The 16,609-nt window shown below is 36.4% G+C and overlaps 1 protein-coding gene across 1 annotated transcript in view; it reads right to left on the bottom strand.

Annotated features, from left to right (window-relative positions):
• The window catches only part of TBC1D22A (TBC1 domain family member 22A), a 167,782-nt gene that overhangs the window by 62,002 nt on the left and 89,171 nt on the right, over positions 1 to 16,609 (bottom strand). Inside the window, exon 11 of the mRNA XM_068670052.1 lies at positions 16,385 to 16,512. Within this exon, the coding sequence (XP_068526153.1) occupies positions 16,385 to 16,512 (128 nt within the window). The remainder of the gene's footprint in view (positions 1 to 16,384; positions 16,513 to 16,609) is intronic.

Here is a 16,609-nt window from a genome sequence, read left to right on the forward strand (position 1 = left end):
CACAGAATCCAAGCAATCTGGAAGGTGTCAGTGTATCTGAATGGGAATAGAAAAATTCATGAGCTGCACACGTTAATTTATACGATCGAGGTCACCTCACACGAACACAGGGATACAGCCTATAAACAACTACAAGGCTGCAAACCCAGAAGCACACCTATTAACACAAGATTGTCCAAATAGGTCAGAAGGTCTCATTTTTATGGCTGCAGAAATGTGTATTTTAGAGAAAACCTTAAAGATGGGGGAGAAAATAAGAAGGCTGCATTAGAGAACTTGGAAGCAGACACAGAAAAATAGGTGAATTGTCAGTGCTGATTAAGAAAACAGTGAAAAGAAAAAAAAAAAAAAGCTGGCTAAGGTGAACCACTGCAACTGGAATGAAAGAAACTTGAGTAACTAAATATGTGTCCTTTACTACTCAACTAAAGTTGGCTGAAGTTTCCTTAGCGGAATACCAACCAACCCTTCAAATAAACAGTACCTAAATTCAGCAAATAACACACCATAATAATTGAAGAAAATTGTATTGTTTGACTTCATCAATTACCAGTTTTGGCAAGTTCAACTTGAGATAGTTTAAAAAAAAAAAAGTCTGATTTTCCAAATTCATTTCATAAGTCTTCAAATTAAGTTCCCAAAAGCGTTTTGGCAACCTCTGTCAGCATACATAAGTAACAAACTTGTGCTAAAGACTACACACAATTCAAGTTCTATCTGATTGCATGAACTCTAAACTCAGTATTTCTCAAAGCTTGAAAGCTTGTAGTTAATATGAATTAAGATAAAGAACACTGTATATTTTGTGGTATACTTTTAAAATAAAAAGAAATAAAGTCCTATTTTTCCCTGCCTACTGTGGAAAAATATAACTGTGACTTTTAACCCACAAACCTCCATCCTGAATTGAAATTTATCTTCTTTCAATCATCACCAGAGTTGTGGCTTTCAAAAACAGTAATAGCGGATGTTGAGTCACTGTCTCTGAAATATATGGTCCCCACAACAGCTAATTGCAGTTTATTTGTAAACTATGTGATTATTTACAAAGTCACAAAAAAAAACACAGCACAGTAATGACGCTCAAGTTGTGATTCAGACATTTTACTTAATCTTGAGTGAGTGTTGTGGACAGATTTACTTCGATTTTTTTAGCCTCATTGAAAGATATTACTACCCTAGAGAACATTTTTTAAGACAACTGAGTCATCTGAAATGAGTCTTACTCACTGACCCTCATATACTAGTTTCTTTGCTGCTTTATTACACACACACAAAATGGATTAGGGAACAGGCAAAAATGTTGACTATAGAAATTAATGTTCTTGTATAGACATATCTTTTCAAATAGATGAATAGCCTAGGTGAAATTAAAATATTTAAAAAAAAATAAGCTTAGAGGTAGCTGAATTGAATTAATTCATTTAAAGTGAGCAGGTATTAGTAATAATAACCGTGTGTATTTAATCAGAATAATCGCTACGATGCAATACTGTAAAGTTTGTACTTTCTAGTGCACATTCTATTCTTTGTCCATAGATGTGAATAATCAGAAGGACAACTTACTTTCTCAACCAGCATGAAGCTGAAGATTCCTAAGCTGATTTTTTTGTTGTTTTGAAATGAATCCTAACTGCTAAAGGAGGAAAGTTAGTAGAACGCATAAAGAGAGTTCAGAGGACAGCTAAAATCATATTTGATTTGAAAACTACTGACCATAACTGATGGTATGTTAGCCTTTCTTTAAAACCTTCATATTTACTGACATCCTGTAACTTATTCAGTGTTATTTTAGTTTCACATATAAAAATAATACTTCAAATTAGGCAGAGAACAGACAAATTTTAGCACAGATTTATACGCACTTTGAAATACTGCTTTGTTGTTGTTGTTTTTTAATCAGTAACTCCTGACCTACTACTGTGAGGAAAAAAATGAATTGGAATAAATGAGAGAAATATTTTACAGATAAAAACGGCAAGAAAATGAAGGAACTCTAAGATGGAAGACTTGAGAAATGACGGAAGCAGCAGATTACATATTCTGTCTGATTTAAAGAGACTCATACTTTTCCTATTAGACAAAAAGTTCAAAACAAGAAGAAGAATTGTTTTTTTTTGAAAATTGTGATGAGAAGTAGAATACAGATGGTATGGAGAATGTTGAAGGAAATATGTTGAACAAAAAATCTGTGCAGGACTTATTATGAAAAGTTACAAAATAAGAAAATTAAGTGCTTTGGGGAAGAAAAGGAAAAGAAAAAAAGAAGTCATGGTATCAGTAATTGTCATCAACTATCTAGGGAGAACTGTCACAGAGGCTGATGAAAATATGCATCTTAACTAAGGGAGTCAAGTCAGAAATATATTTTAAAAAAAAAAAGTAGATATGCAAATTGTCAGTATAAAGCTGACAGTGCAGCTGTAAGGAAAACCTCAGATCACCCATGAACAGGATGGAGAAAGAGTAAAAAAGGACCAGCAAACCCTATGAGACTGGAAGAAAGGGCAGAAAAGCTCTCAGAACAGACAGTCAAGGGCAATCTAAGTGGCAGAGTAAAGCACAAGACTGTCATGTATCAGGAAAACAAGAAAGGCCAAAATATTAAGGAAGAAGCAATCACTAGTAGGAGCAAAAGCACTGGAGAGACAAAAGAAGATCAGGATCTTAATATTTCATGTAGTTCTAATGATGTTGTGCATTCCAGAAACAAATAGTAATTATACATATTTCATAATCCCACTACAAGTATCCATGCTACGACAAAGAAGCTATTTTTACTGGATTTCACTGGATTTGTTGAATACTACTTTGTCATTTTTTACAAAGGTTGCGTCTGAGTTTAGGTACTATGTCTTACACAGAAGATAGGAGTTAAAAAGCATTTTGAAAGCTTAATAGATGTTCTGTGCTGCCTGCTTAAAAGCTTTGTCACTAAAATATTCTGCTTCAAAGCAGAGCAGGTTAATCTACACGCTTCAACCTACTATCTGCAGTGTAGCATAATGTTCTGCCATCTATAGATGAATTTTGTCATGAATATGTACTAATTATTTTACATATGGTAGCAAGGCTGCCCTGCATGTAAAGTGGCATCAATCGCAGACTTCTGAATTTCAAAAAGCCCATTTTATGGCAATTTATTTTGTTCCCTACCTATACAGAGTTCTGCTATTCAGAAATTTATTCTGTACAATAATATATATCATATATTCTGTTGTTCATTTTCAGATGTGACAAAACGCTTGCACTTCTATTCAGCTGTTCATCTTACACCTACTATAAACAATTCTGATTTGATTTAAAATTTTTACTGCTCAAATTTTTATGCAACCTAGAAACATTATGCATTCCCACATTTAGATAATCTACATCAACTATATGTTAGTGATTGATGTTTTAATAAATCTGAAACAAGGAACCAGAGAATTGTGCAATGTGTTTATATTATTTTACATTTGTTCTGTTTTTAACAACAACCCAACAGAAACAAAAGGGAAAAAAAAAAAGTGATCACTGTGTGAAACATCAATTAGTGGCATAACTAACAACAATAACTTGAGAATAAAGAACTAATTAGATTACAGTTTTAAAATACTAAACATCTTGAACTTGCAGTGTAGACTGTTAGGACACATAAACAAGGCTCAGCAAGGGAAGGGCTCTGTGGGAAGTAAAAAGAAACTCCATTCTGCACTGCAGGGGTGCTACGCCAAGTTCCTCCTGCACTCTGGCTTCTTTTCTTTCCCCTGGGAATTCTGAATTACTCACACAGCACCTGCACAAGAGAGTCTCTGCATCCACAACACAAATGCAAGCACGAGTAGAATGTAATAGAGTCGTGTCCACTAGCTCTCCTGTTTTAAGAACAAGAATATGAGAAAAAAACATGGAACCACTACGCTTAAAGAAGTTAAGAAGTTTCAGGTAAGAAAGCTTGTAATGGAGTGTGGAGTGTTTGCCTGATTTTTCTTTTTTTTTTTTTTTAATAGTACCTAATAGAAGAAAAGGTGAAACATAAAATCATTACACTGAACTTTCACTGAATCAATTTTAACTGAACACCCTGCAATGAAAGCAGCAGTTATTTTTCTATATCACATAAAATGAAGCTTCAATCTTACAATGGCTGTGGATTTTTTTTTTTTCAAAAGCATTTAAGGTCTAATAATAAAAATCTTCTTAAAGGAAGCAATAAAGTAAGCTTACTCTCCTACTGTCTTTACTCTAAGTAAGGACACATGATTGCAAAAACCATGCAGCTGACAGCACTCATCAGCTTGGGTCTGTACTTTTTCATGCATCAAAGACACTTTTCATCACCAGTGAGCTAGTCTACCATGAACAAATCCCCTGAAGATAAACTTGCGGAGTTATCTATTACTAAAGCCATTGTTTGGCTTACAGTAGTGCCATAACGCATAGCAAAAATGAAGAAGTCTCTTCAAATTTATAGTTTTAGATTGTTGTGTTGGAGGTTAGAAAAATAAATTTAATAATTGAAAATAAGCTGTATGTTAAACATACTGGAACAATTTCATTGAGTTAAACCAGGAGTAACTGAACTACAAGTTACAACACAATGTATGTATAAGGTATGAAGAGAATCTATAATGTATGTAGAGAATGACATACTTATTAAAAGTACTGATATTACTTACTTTAATCATCTAACTTATCTGAATCTGTATGATTGGACTCTGAAAACAATAAAATTAAACCCTGATAGTGCCAGCAGAGAGGCAGTGATACTTTGGGAGGTGGTCATTCAGAGGACTTAAGTTAGGTCCAAGTGAACTGAGGAAATACCTATTCAGTCCACAGAAACAGTGAAGCACCATTTCCAGAGAAGAGCTAGAAACAAATCAGCCATTGAAACAACAGTCAAAGGAGGTTAAAACCTGATGTAGTTAACCTACCTAGCCAACTTTCGGGATTGTACAATTATCTGGGCAAGCAATAAAGTGTATTACTAAAGTGAAAGCACATAAGGCATTTTGTACAATATTTTGAGTATTTCTTTCCTTTATCAAGCATATTTCTCCATTTATTCAAGCCATTTGATTCAGAAAATACCCAGGGCATAGAATCAGTTAATCCAGAAACTGTTGGCCAATTCACGTGAATAACAATAACAAAGTAGATTCCTCTTTGAGTGACCATTAACTCTTCTTTTAGAGGGATACAAAAATAGATTTATAAGTAGAGCCTAGTGTTTAGTTTAAGAAACACCACCACTAATTTATTTGCTATGTGATGGGAAACCATTTAATGCCACACTGAACTCAATAAAGTGTCTTGTATTTGAAAAGTGCTACAGCTCCACACATGCATCCTTGCTCTGACAATTAGCTGTTATGCCTATAGCGGGAGGCTGTCAAGCTAAATGGTCTTGCTCACATCGCCATGTGAACAGGAGATATGACTATGCAGAATCCACTCCCTATATGCTGACATGCAAAAATATATGCATATATTTTTCCTATAGAGGGAAAAATATCCAAATACAAAGACAGCTTTTTGAAAAGCTTCACATATACAGTTTCACAGTTGCCTTAAGACAACATAAGCACAGGTTGCTGCTCAGGCAGTTTCACCTAGCTCACCTGCTAATATGTGCTGCCACTATTTCATTTATGTCAATATAAAGGGTTATGTAGTGAGCCAAATCATTAAGCTGATTTAGGTGAAAACTTACCCAAACCAGGAAAGTTGTATCACCTTAAAGCTAGAGTGAAACCACAGTGAGGATGGACAGTTGTCTATGACGATGTTAAGGAAAATAGTGCCAAAGGCTTTGCTGTAACTGAGGAAAACAACACTCACGTCTTTCCCCTTGTCCACCAGGGTAGTCATCTCATTGTAGAACGCTACAGCTGAGTTAACTATGACTTCTCCAGGAGGATTTTCTCCATCTCTTTCCCAGGAACTGAGGTGAGGCTGTCTGGTCTGCAGTTCCCTGAATTTTCCTTCCCGCCCTTCCTGAAGATAAAAGTGATACTTTTTCTCTTCCTGCCATTGGGAAACTCTCCCAGATGCCATGATCACTCCGAGCTGTTTTTCAATGACATCAGCCAGCTCCCTCAGAACTCAGAGGTGAAAACCGACAGGCCCCATGGACCCACATACATCCACTTTGCTTAAGTGCTCCCTGGGCTCACTGTCCTCTGCTCAAGATAAGCCCTCCTTGCTCTACTTTCCTTCAGGTTTCGGTGGCCTGGAATTCCTGAAGGCTGGTTTTATTGGTAAAGAGGGCATTAAGCACTCCAGCATTTGCCATTTGTCACCAGTTCCCCTGCCCCAATTCAGCAGTGGGCCCACATTTTCGCTAGTCTTCCTTTTACTGTTCATGTACTAATGAAATCCTTTCTCGATGTTCTTCATTTTCCTCGTCAGATTAAATTCCAGGTTGGCTCTCCTAACAATACTGCTGCATGAAAGTCATACTTTTAAAAAAATAATTTAAAAAATGAGGTATTTAAAGAGCTATAAATCCCATGAAACTAGGAGAGTAAGTAGCTTGTATTATCCAAAATGGTTCGTGCACTGAAATCTTAACTTTTGCATACAAATAGAAAATTTTCATTAGTAGCTGATAATTTGTTCAAAAAGGACATTTTAAGCTCTCTCCCAAACAAACTTTATTTTTTTTTAAACTTGGGCAAAAGAACTGAACAAAGCTAGATTACTAGAGTTCTGTGCTCTTTTACAGAAATCAATGTAACTAAAATAGAACTGGTGGTACAAACCTTATATAGAAATCAGAGGAAACATTTCAATACACGAATGCACAGTGTACTACATCGAGCCATACAATACTGTAAAATGTTTATATACAGTTATTTTCAAAACATGCCTTCTTATAATTTTTTTTTTAAATAGCAATATAATTCAGAGACTAAAGGACTACATGGAAACTAGAGATACTCATGTTAAATCTACCTTAGAAATTACAGCATTGTATTATAAAAGTCTGACATGTATAGAACCTCAAAAAATACACAAAATAAAAGCATGTGGATGTAAGAGGCAATTTTCTTTCTCTTTTCTTGTATAGAAACATGATTTTTTTTCAGACCTTTTTAAATCAAAATATTAATAAAACTTTCCTGCAGAAACAGCAAAACTACTTCACAGTAAGGAAAACAAACTGTCTTCTAGGCAGCATCTAACATTCAGTTATCATCCTATAGAGTCATGCATCAAGATCCCGATCAATAAACCACTTTAAAGTACATGCTTAATTAACTAAATTCATGACTTGTTCAATTGAAGTCAATGAGATTACTCACATCCTTTAAGATATGCATAAGAGAAAATACTCTATCTCATCCTCTCTGCATTTGCAATTAACTTCTGTTTAGCCACAGAAAAATTACCATCTATTTCAATAGCACCAGAAGCTGCCTTAAGATGTTGAATCCATGAATCCAGAAAAAAAAAAAAAAAAAAAAAAGCAAAGACTTCCCTATGCACATCACTGAGTTCTGCTTTTGTATGACTTTTGTATATCTAAATATCTTCCTCATAAAATAGCACAGCTACACCTTCATTCCCCCTTCTTTTATTTTCCAATTCTCACCGAATCCTCCCTGATGTCACTGAAAGCAATCAAAGAAAAAAAAGATACAAATTGGTGACATACAAACACATTCATCATCTACAGTTAGTTATGTTATAAAACTTTGGTCTAGTGGCCTAGAACATAACACTATTAAAAAAAAAAAAAAGTCTTTTTAAATATTATGAAAGGAATTTTAACCCACTTTTTGCAGAAACTCAGAGCTTCCTTTATTAGATTATGTGTCTGTAAGCATGCTGTATATTTAATTTACAAAGGTAATGAAGATCTGGTCAATATGCTCAATGGTGCTTAAAAAGAGATTCAGCTAACCAGCCACTCTGAGCTGTAACAAATCTCTCTTTAGGCTCCCCTGTCTTTATTCACTAGATCTCTGTCAGATAGGATGGAATTATTGTCACCTGATACAAGAATATACCCCAAAAAATTACAGTAAAACAGTATTTTTGCGTTCATGTCTCAAACTGAACCCCATTTTTGTTATTTCCAGTGAGCTCACAGGCTGGAAGGCCAGAGACGAGGAACCTCAGAATTAAAGGTCTGACAGACATCAAGTCCCCATGTGCTGGTAGCATGCAGACCCATCCAAAGGCATGCCAGATGACATCTTCGGTTTTACGGGGTCATATTTAAGCATCTCACATGGACAGCTACTCTAAGTTTTATAATTGCTACTATTGCTGCATGTTCCTCAGAGTTCAGGTAAAACCACTATACAAGCTTTTACTTGCAAGAGGTGACCTCGTGGTCCCCAACCTGCTCTGCTGTACCACAGGGTGTGAACAGGGACATAGACAGTGCCATCCTGCAAGGCCAAGAGGGAAGGTGAAAAAAACTGAGTGCAGACGCACTGCATTAAGTGATATGGCTGAGATCCCAATTAGGAGCGCTGTAGGGTTGGCACAGGTATAAAGATGGTTTTTCGATTTCACAGAGGGAAGAAGTTAATAGAATTTATTTTTTTTAAATCATTGCTCATTGAGGCAAAACATACGGAGCAGGATTTGGGGAGAAGCTGGGGATATATAACTGCAGATCACAGTTCGGGATATAAATGTGTGTGCTTCCTTGTGTAAGACTGTGGTCCAACTCAAAACCAGGATTTGCTGACTCTGCTTTCCCTAGGAATTTGGGAACCCTGTCTCCCACCAAAACTTCAAAACAAATAGCATTCAGCTTTATCTTTCCTAAGAGAAAACCTGAGAACTTATATAAATGTGAATGACTGCTTTTTAAGGTCAGAAAAGCAGGTATTCATAAGTTGAATTACTATTTTTCTCCACTTTGCACATAATCCTTACGACCGTACACAAAGTTATACATACAGTGGAAGATAAACTTTTTCTTACTAGAATTCTTACTTTTCAGTTTTATGTTATTACAGACTGTGGTTAGCAGAAGATAAACAATAAGAGGTCACTGCCTTCAGCGCCTTGCAATGCCACCGAAATATAATTGCCTGCCAAAACAAAGTCCTAATGAGCACAACTCTTGTCAATGGGAGGTTGCCTTAGCAACAAAGTTGTCCTGGCAGATACCTATCCACTTGCTATAAGGTGATGACAGTCAGATGCCTGACAAACACTGGAAAAGTATAAAAACTTTTCAGTTGCTCAAGTTGAAGGGAAGCGATGTGTATCAGGAGTCTACCAACATAAAGGAAAACAACAACTTGCTGAACACAAAAGGACCTAGAAGCTTCCAAAGAGATGCAGGTAGAATAAGGATGCTTTGTTTGTACAGAAAACTGTTTAGATTGCCAACCTCATAAATAAAAACCCTTCTCTCATGTTCACATCTCCCTGCTGTGTTCTTCCCAGGAACTAAATATGACTTTCAGATCACATTTTTAGATGTACTTTTAAAGACAACAATGTGAAATGGTGTTCTTCAATTACTGTGAAGAGTGGGGAAGATCAGGGCTGGGTTCAGTAGAAAGCAGGATGGTGAATTCCAGCTCTTCAGGTATGATGCTAAAGAAAAAAATATTCCCAACATAAAACAAGGGAGGCCAGAATAATCAAAGGGAGAGGCATGACTTGAGTACAGGCTCCAGAGGCCTCCGATGCTTTTGAACCCAGGAGATGTTTTTCCTTATGGTATATGTCACGTGGACAAGAATTCATTACCAAGTTATGCAATATTTTACCTTTATCTCCTAGGAAGATTAAACTTTTGCATTTGCATTTTATATCTGGGCAGGAAAGATTATGTCCCACCAAGTCTGTTTCCCCACTCCAGAAACATCAAACCCATTGGCCAGTTTCAATCAAATTTATAAATGACTAGAAATCTTACAGACATGATCTTACCCATGTGTTATTAATTGGATATTACATATTTATATGTCCAAACCCCTTCAACAATTTCACTAAGCTAGCTAATTCACAAATTAAGTTGTTGTGAAGCAAGACAGAAAGTGTTCATGAGTTAAAGAAAAAATAAAATATAAGAAATAAAAGAACAAAAATAACAGATCGAGATTAGCTTTACTCAGTAAACTACTAAGTGATCCTGAAAAGGAAGAGTTTGGTAGAGATACAAAATTATTCAGCATAGCTTCTACTGGTAAGAAGTAAAACAGCTGCAAAAAGTTGATGAAAGCTGTCACGTCACTGAGTAATAAAGTGGCAAATGAATACAGAAATGAAAAATATCTGGTTATCCACAGAAACACACTGAGCGAGAAAAAATGCAAAACATGCATACCTGATGTTGTATTTTAAGTTAACCAGTAAGACAGATAAGTCAAACTAACTATGATGTTACCTGGAAGTGCTCGATGCCCAACAGAAATGAGAGGCATGAGAAAGAAGGGAGGGAGGGAGGGAGGGAGGGAGGGAGGGAGGGAGGGAGGGAGGGAGGGAGGGAGGGAGGGAGGGAGGGAGGAAAAAAGGATAAAAGAAAAAAAGAAGGAAAACATCATCTCATCGTATGAACCCACATTGTGCTCACCTCTTGAAGTTTCCATTTAGCATATGACAAAAATAATATAGCAGAACTATAAATATTACAGAGAAGAAAGATGAGCATAAAAGGTGCATGAAATGGCTTCTATATGTATAGATATTTTTAACTTGCAAAAGGAGTGATAGCATACAGAGATATAAAACAGTTTTGAAACAAGCGATGTGGAAAAAGAGAATAAAGAATGACTTGACAAGTTTGCGTTATCAAAGAAGTGGAAGTGAATTCAAAGGAATCTTCTGTTAAATCAAAGTAGATTTTTTTTCCCACACTGAATAAAGAAATTGCAAATATATCACTGCCACAGGATGTTTCAAATAGTATTGTTTTAAAACAATCAGATAAATATTTAATAATAATGGTCATTTTTAAAAAATGTATACCAGATAGGGCTATAAAGGTTCAAGGCTTCTGACTAGCAGAAGATGGAAGGGTATAATCAAAATGTACCTTCTCACAATTTTGCTTTCATTCCAAATGTTTATTTCTATACACTTCATCTAAACTGGTTCAGAGATCCTAATGGTCCAAACCATGCTTTACAAAAACAAACAACCAAAAACATGACCAGACCACTAGGACAGGGAGCAGCCCTGTGCTCCTGCTAAGGAAAAGGATGAGAACAACATCTACCTAATATCATGGAATCAATATGGATGAGAGATGTTAGAACTGCCATAAAAAGAAAAATAATCACAGCTCCTGGCCTTGAAAATTACATCTGCTTTCAGTTGATGAATCTCTGTTACCTCAGGTGGCTTAAGGCTTTGATTTAGACCAGGATAGTAATAATATCATTCTTGTGTAGACTCTCCAGTGTCTATTGAGAAATGAACTCCTGTTTCAACTTTTAATTGATTTTTTTCTAAAATAAATACTAATCACAAGACAGCTCAACTGAAGACCAGTCTTAAATTATTTTCTCATGTTCAGGGAATCAAAATCTTTCACTCTCTATACAGAATGGAAACACAGAAACAATTATAACTGTTTCTGAACATTTCTTAAACTTCAGTGACTGACTGCTAGACAAATAACATTCCTACACGTAGTCAGCCCCCTTACGGGGCTAACCTGAAGAAAAGTAACAGATACTGCCAAGGAGCTGGGGGTTACAGGAACTAGAAGAAAAAAAAATCAGCAGGGAGACAGTAAATCAGCTCACCAACGTCAATATTGGCATTGTGTGTTATTAAGTTTGCTTTTTCCTTCTCCTTTTTCTTTAATTGTTTTGCATTTCACATGGTGGGTGGTCTTATATGCATTTATCTGACATGGTTTCAGATAAGCCTTGGGATACCTTGGTAACAATAAAGCATTCCTCACAGAAGAATAAGGGAAAGCTGCAAACTAGGACACCGGTGCACTGTAAACAGTAACCATGTCACCGAACTGTTCTGCAATGCCTCCGAAGAGTGTGAGAATGAGGCTCATTTCAGCTACATCAGCCTACTGGCGAGCTGGCAATACAGCTGTCAGCAAAGTGGTACTGAAAACAAAGGCTTCCTGGCAGGAGAAAAGACAACTGTACACTTCAACTCCAAAATTTCACGTGGCACTTGTCAAAATGTATTTAAAATCAAAAACTAATATACATACATAATATACAAAGTCTACCCTCTTTTACTTTGAAGTCATTCCCCCTTGTCTGATCACTACACCCCCTGACAGAGTCACTTCTCAGCCTTCCTGAAGGCCCCCTTTAGGTACTGGAAAGGCCGTTGTAAGGTCACCCGAAGCCTTCTCTTCTCCAGGTTCAACAACCCCAATGCCCTCAGCCTGTCTTTGCAGGAGAGGTGCTCCAGCCCTCTAAGCAACTTTGTGGCCCTCCTCTGGGCAGTCTCTAACAAGTCCATGTTGAGCTTCTCATCCACCAACACCCCCAGGGCCTTCTCCCCAGGCCTGCTCTCAATCCATTCTCCACCCAGCCTGGGTTTGTGCTTGGGATTGCCCCGGCCCAGCTGCAGGACCTTGCCCTTGGCCTTGTTGAACCTCATGAGGTAGCACAGGCCCACCTCTCAGGCCTTTCCATGTCCCTCTGGATGGCATCCCTTCCCTCCTGCGTGTCGGCCACACCACACAGCTTGGTGTCATCAGCAAACTTGGAGAAGTCTGAATAAGCTTTTAACTATGGAACTTGCATCAGTGTTTCTTCTGCAAATTATGTATGTCTACCAAGTTATTTACACAGAGAAATTGCTTCATGAAAGACAGCACAAAAAGCTAATTTGTGTAACAACATCACACCAGAAGGCTACATTAAAATGAAAAATATAGCCACCCCATTCCAAACAGCAGTCAGTACAATGCTGTATTACCATGTATCAGGATTATTTAATTGCGTTGTTACAGATGTCCTTCCAGCTCCCAACTGCCCAGAAATCAAACGTAATTTTGAACTCAGTTTGTAAGCATAGTTAAAAATAAAAATTAAGATGCGGACCCTTTTGGTGACAGCTAAAGCTAAACACAATACTGCCCTACACATTGGTTTACAGCCTCTGACATTCAAGGCCTGTATTGCCACTTCTAGTAAAGGATGAAGTATTTCGAATGAATGCTAACACTGTAATGGCACTGCTGATTCTTTCCACTTAACAGAAAAGCACATAGCTACATAAATACAGTGGATCTTAAAAGTGCCCCAAGGACAACACACATTTTAAAAAATGGGGTCTGCTCTGAGAATGACCAAGTTGGAATTTAAGCTGGGGACAGCACAATATTTATCCCGTATTTTCCACTATGAACAGATGAATATGTGCAGCTCAGTGAGACAAGGCAATATTTCAGCTTTGATAGGGAAAGAGGAAGAACGAGGAGGTGAAAGGCTTTTTTTTTTCTGTGAAAATATCATCACTGGGACCCTCTCTTTCAAGAAGCCAGTGTTCTCAAATCCCTGGGAGGAAAGGGAAGCCATCCACCATCACCCTGGGTATCTGCATGAAATGGAGAAACCAGAATACACTCCTGGTGCAGACATGAAGGAATCAGACAGTCCCTTTTGTCCAGAGACCTCTCCTCTGGCAGTGTTCCTGCATGATTCCCAAACGCTGCAGTGCACTGGAACAAGAACTGCCTGTCTTGCAAACGTGCCCCATCCCTTCCTGAGGGCCGTATGGTAGAGCCTTGGCAAAAGTCCTCCCATCAGCCATGTGGGGATGCCTGCAGTACATGTTGGTAATCTCATCACTCCAACTTGATTAGGTCACCTTCTCTTTGAATTTGTATTGTGGTTAGAGGCGTTTTTATTTACAGTAATATGAGAAAATCAGGAGGAAAAATCAGTACACACACATCCTGAGTAGGCACTAAAATAGCCAAAGGCTATTTTTGTGGAAATCTAAGGAGAATCCCCATGTTTTCTTGCTTTCTTGCTTTAGGGTACGTCAGGTAGAAAAAACACATTACAGCTGTATCACCCTTCAGGCACAGAAAGCAATTAAGCAACTATCCAAACCCTTAAAATTATTAGTAGGATTTGTCCTTCCATTTGTATCTGGAAAGATAAATTTGTTTCAAAAATAAGGATCCTTATTCTATCTTTGCCTCTACTCATTTTTTTTTTAAATCTCTTTTTCAAATCCAGTATAACAGGTTCGTCCATAGCTAGACCCCCAGAAAAACGTCCTTACCAATATGTCTAAATGACATTTTGGTGTATACCAAGCTTTACTGTTAAAAACACTAGTCAGAAGATAAATCTAATGGAAAAAAATCCATCTCTAGTTTTTCTATTCTATTTGTAAAGTAGCACTGCTGATTCCTTTGCAAAGGATTGTTCGGAATCGTATATAACTGAATGGATTAAAAGCTATTTATGTAAAAAGCTATACTTTGCAAACTTTAGTGGCTCCTTTAGCTTCACTACATTTATGAGCCATATTATCAGTATAGATTGATAAGAAAAAATTTGGTATAAGTACAACTGAAATATGATAAGCAACTTGTGCAATCATTCTAGGTTGCTTCAGAACAAGGGTTGGAAATACAGGTGACCTTCTAGATTAAGATACCTTTCCTAGTTTTAAATACAAGATTTCTCCAAGAAGTACATGTGGAATGGTCTGTAAAATAACAAAATCTAGAAAACAACACTGATCTTTTGCACCTGCTGAGTCAAAAAAAAATTACTCCTTAAGCACGTTTAATATATAAAAGTATCCCCATTAAGGTATAAGGATACCATTTTGATATAAGATTCTTGCATTTAAAATATAAGTATTTATATGAGATTTTCATAGGTATTAATCTTTTAAATAATATAAATGACAACTGTAATACTGTAGAAATTGCTCAAAACCCAAAATAAATAATCAGAAACATGTATTATGGATAAAGATACTGAAGTGGAACTTGTCAGGCGCCTATGGGCTAGTGATGAGAATTCATTCCATTCAGCATGGAAACAGCTTGACACAAAGTAACTGCAAGTTTGATCTTCAAACAAAGTTTCTCATAATTATCACAAAATCATTGCTCACGCATTATGAGCTCAATGTGAAGTTCTGTCAAAAACAGCTACTCCCTGGATGCATATGGGTAGTTAGCTGCACTAAATAAGAGTTTTTACATATTTTTAGCATATTTGTTAGATTAATCATCAAGTACCAAATGTAGTGTTAGAGTTATCATGGTTAAAAATAAAAAGAAATATGAAAATGCCAAGTACTAACTTGGTATTAAAATAGATATAGATACAGATGTTACAGTGAGACAAAGGAGGCAAAGGACCCCAAACATAAGCAATAGACAAATGCAATTGAGAAATTTACCAAATAAGACTTGTAAGGATATCACCTTTTATGACAGATTAGCAGTAGAAGTGATGATAGACTCCTCATTTCATGTTTTCATATCACATTCTAAAAAAGACACTTAATTAAACACTTATTAGACTTGTGTCCATATGAGTAGCAAGCAATTCTTAACCCTCTGTTTGAGGTCTGAAGAGATGGTCTAAGTGTACTTTCTGGCACTAAAGTCTATGAAACTAACTAAACACTGCTACATAGTGAACAGATGTAAAGACATTCGCATTTAAAGATGTTATATCTCTTTACAGGATATTACAAGTCATTCCCATATTTACTAAACTAAGTTAAAATTTCTTATGGTGCTTTTAGTCCTTTTAAATTTCCTTTTTTTTATATATAAATTATTTTTATTTAGTTAACTTTGACAACAAAACAAGTATTTAAGTGCCTTCTGGTTAAATACATAATTTAAAATTGTAACCAGAAGCTACTGAAATGTCAAGAAACAGAACTAAAAACAGACAGTTTTTCTTTCATACCAATTCTTTCACTTGACAGCTGAGCAAGGAAATATTGAGGAAATATTACTCTTTACTAGACAGTTGTCTACTGACAACTAGAGGTCAGTAACATAAGGAGTTTCATCTGGATAAACAATAACACAAAATAAATGACCGAAGGATGAGCATTCCTCAGTGCTGGAGAACTGGAAGCTACTATTGGAATGAGTAGTTAAGTAGAAGGGCAGTAAGAAGCATAGAACTCAGAATCAATGGAGGGCATCAATTAAGTGAAATTCAATGTTTTGCTTTTCTGAACAGACAGAAGTGCTATTGACATTAACCCATGCTTTGAGTGGGGGTTCATTTTAGTGCTATAAATTGACATAATATAAAGTGTTTGGCTTTTTAAGGGCAGGAAGACTGAAAACTTTAAATGTTTCTAAATGTAATGATCACTGAAGACACTCTCTCTTCTTATGATTCTCAGATGACACTAAAACAAAAAGTTTATGAAAAATAACAGACAAACATACCTGCATATCCAAAATATAGTGGAGGTTTAAAAAAGCACTTACTTGGTATGTGTCCCATAATCTGATGGTACACCGTAAAGGGACTTCTCTCATCAGCAAATTATTCATCCATCGGAAAGCAAATTGCAAGTATTTCACCTCATGCTGATCCAAGTGTACATGAACTTGTTCTGAAGACAGAACAAAAAGACATTTTACTGATTTTTTTGGAAGTCCTTAGCTATCAAATGAACAGTCTGAAAAATAAAATACTTTGATCCCAGGCAG

The sequence above is a fragment of the Anas acuta genome, chromosome 1, assembly GCF_963932015.1.
Source record: "Anas acuta chromosome 1, bAnaAcu1.1, whole genome shotgun sequence".
NCBI classification, from domain to species: domain Eukaryota; kingdom Metazoa; phylum Chordata; class Aves; order Anseriformes; family Anatidae; genus Anas; species Anas acuta.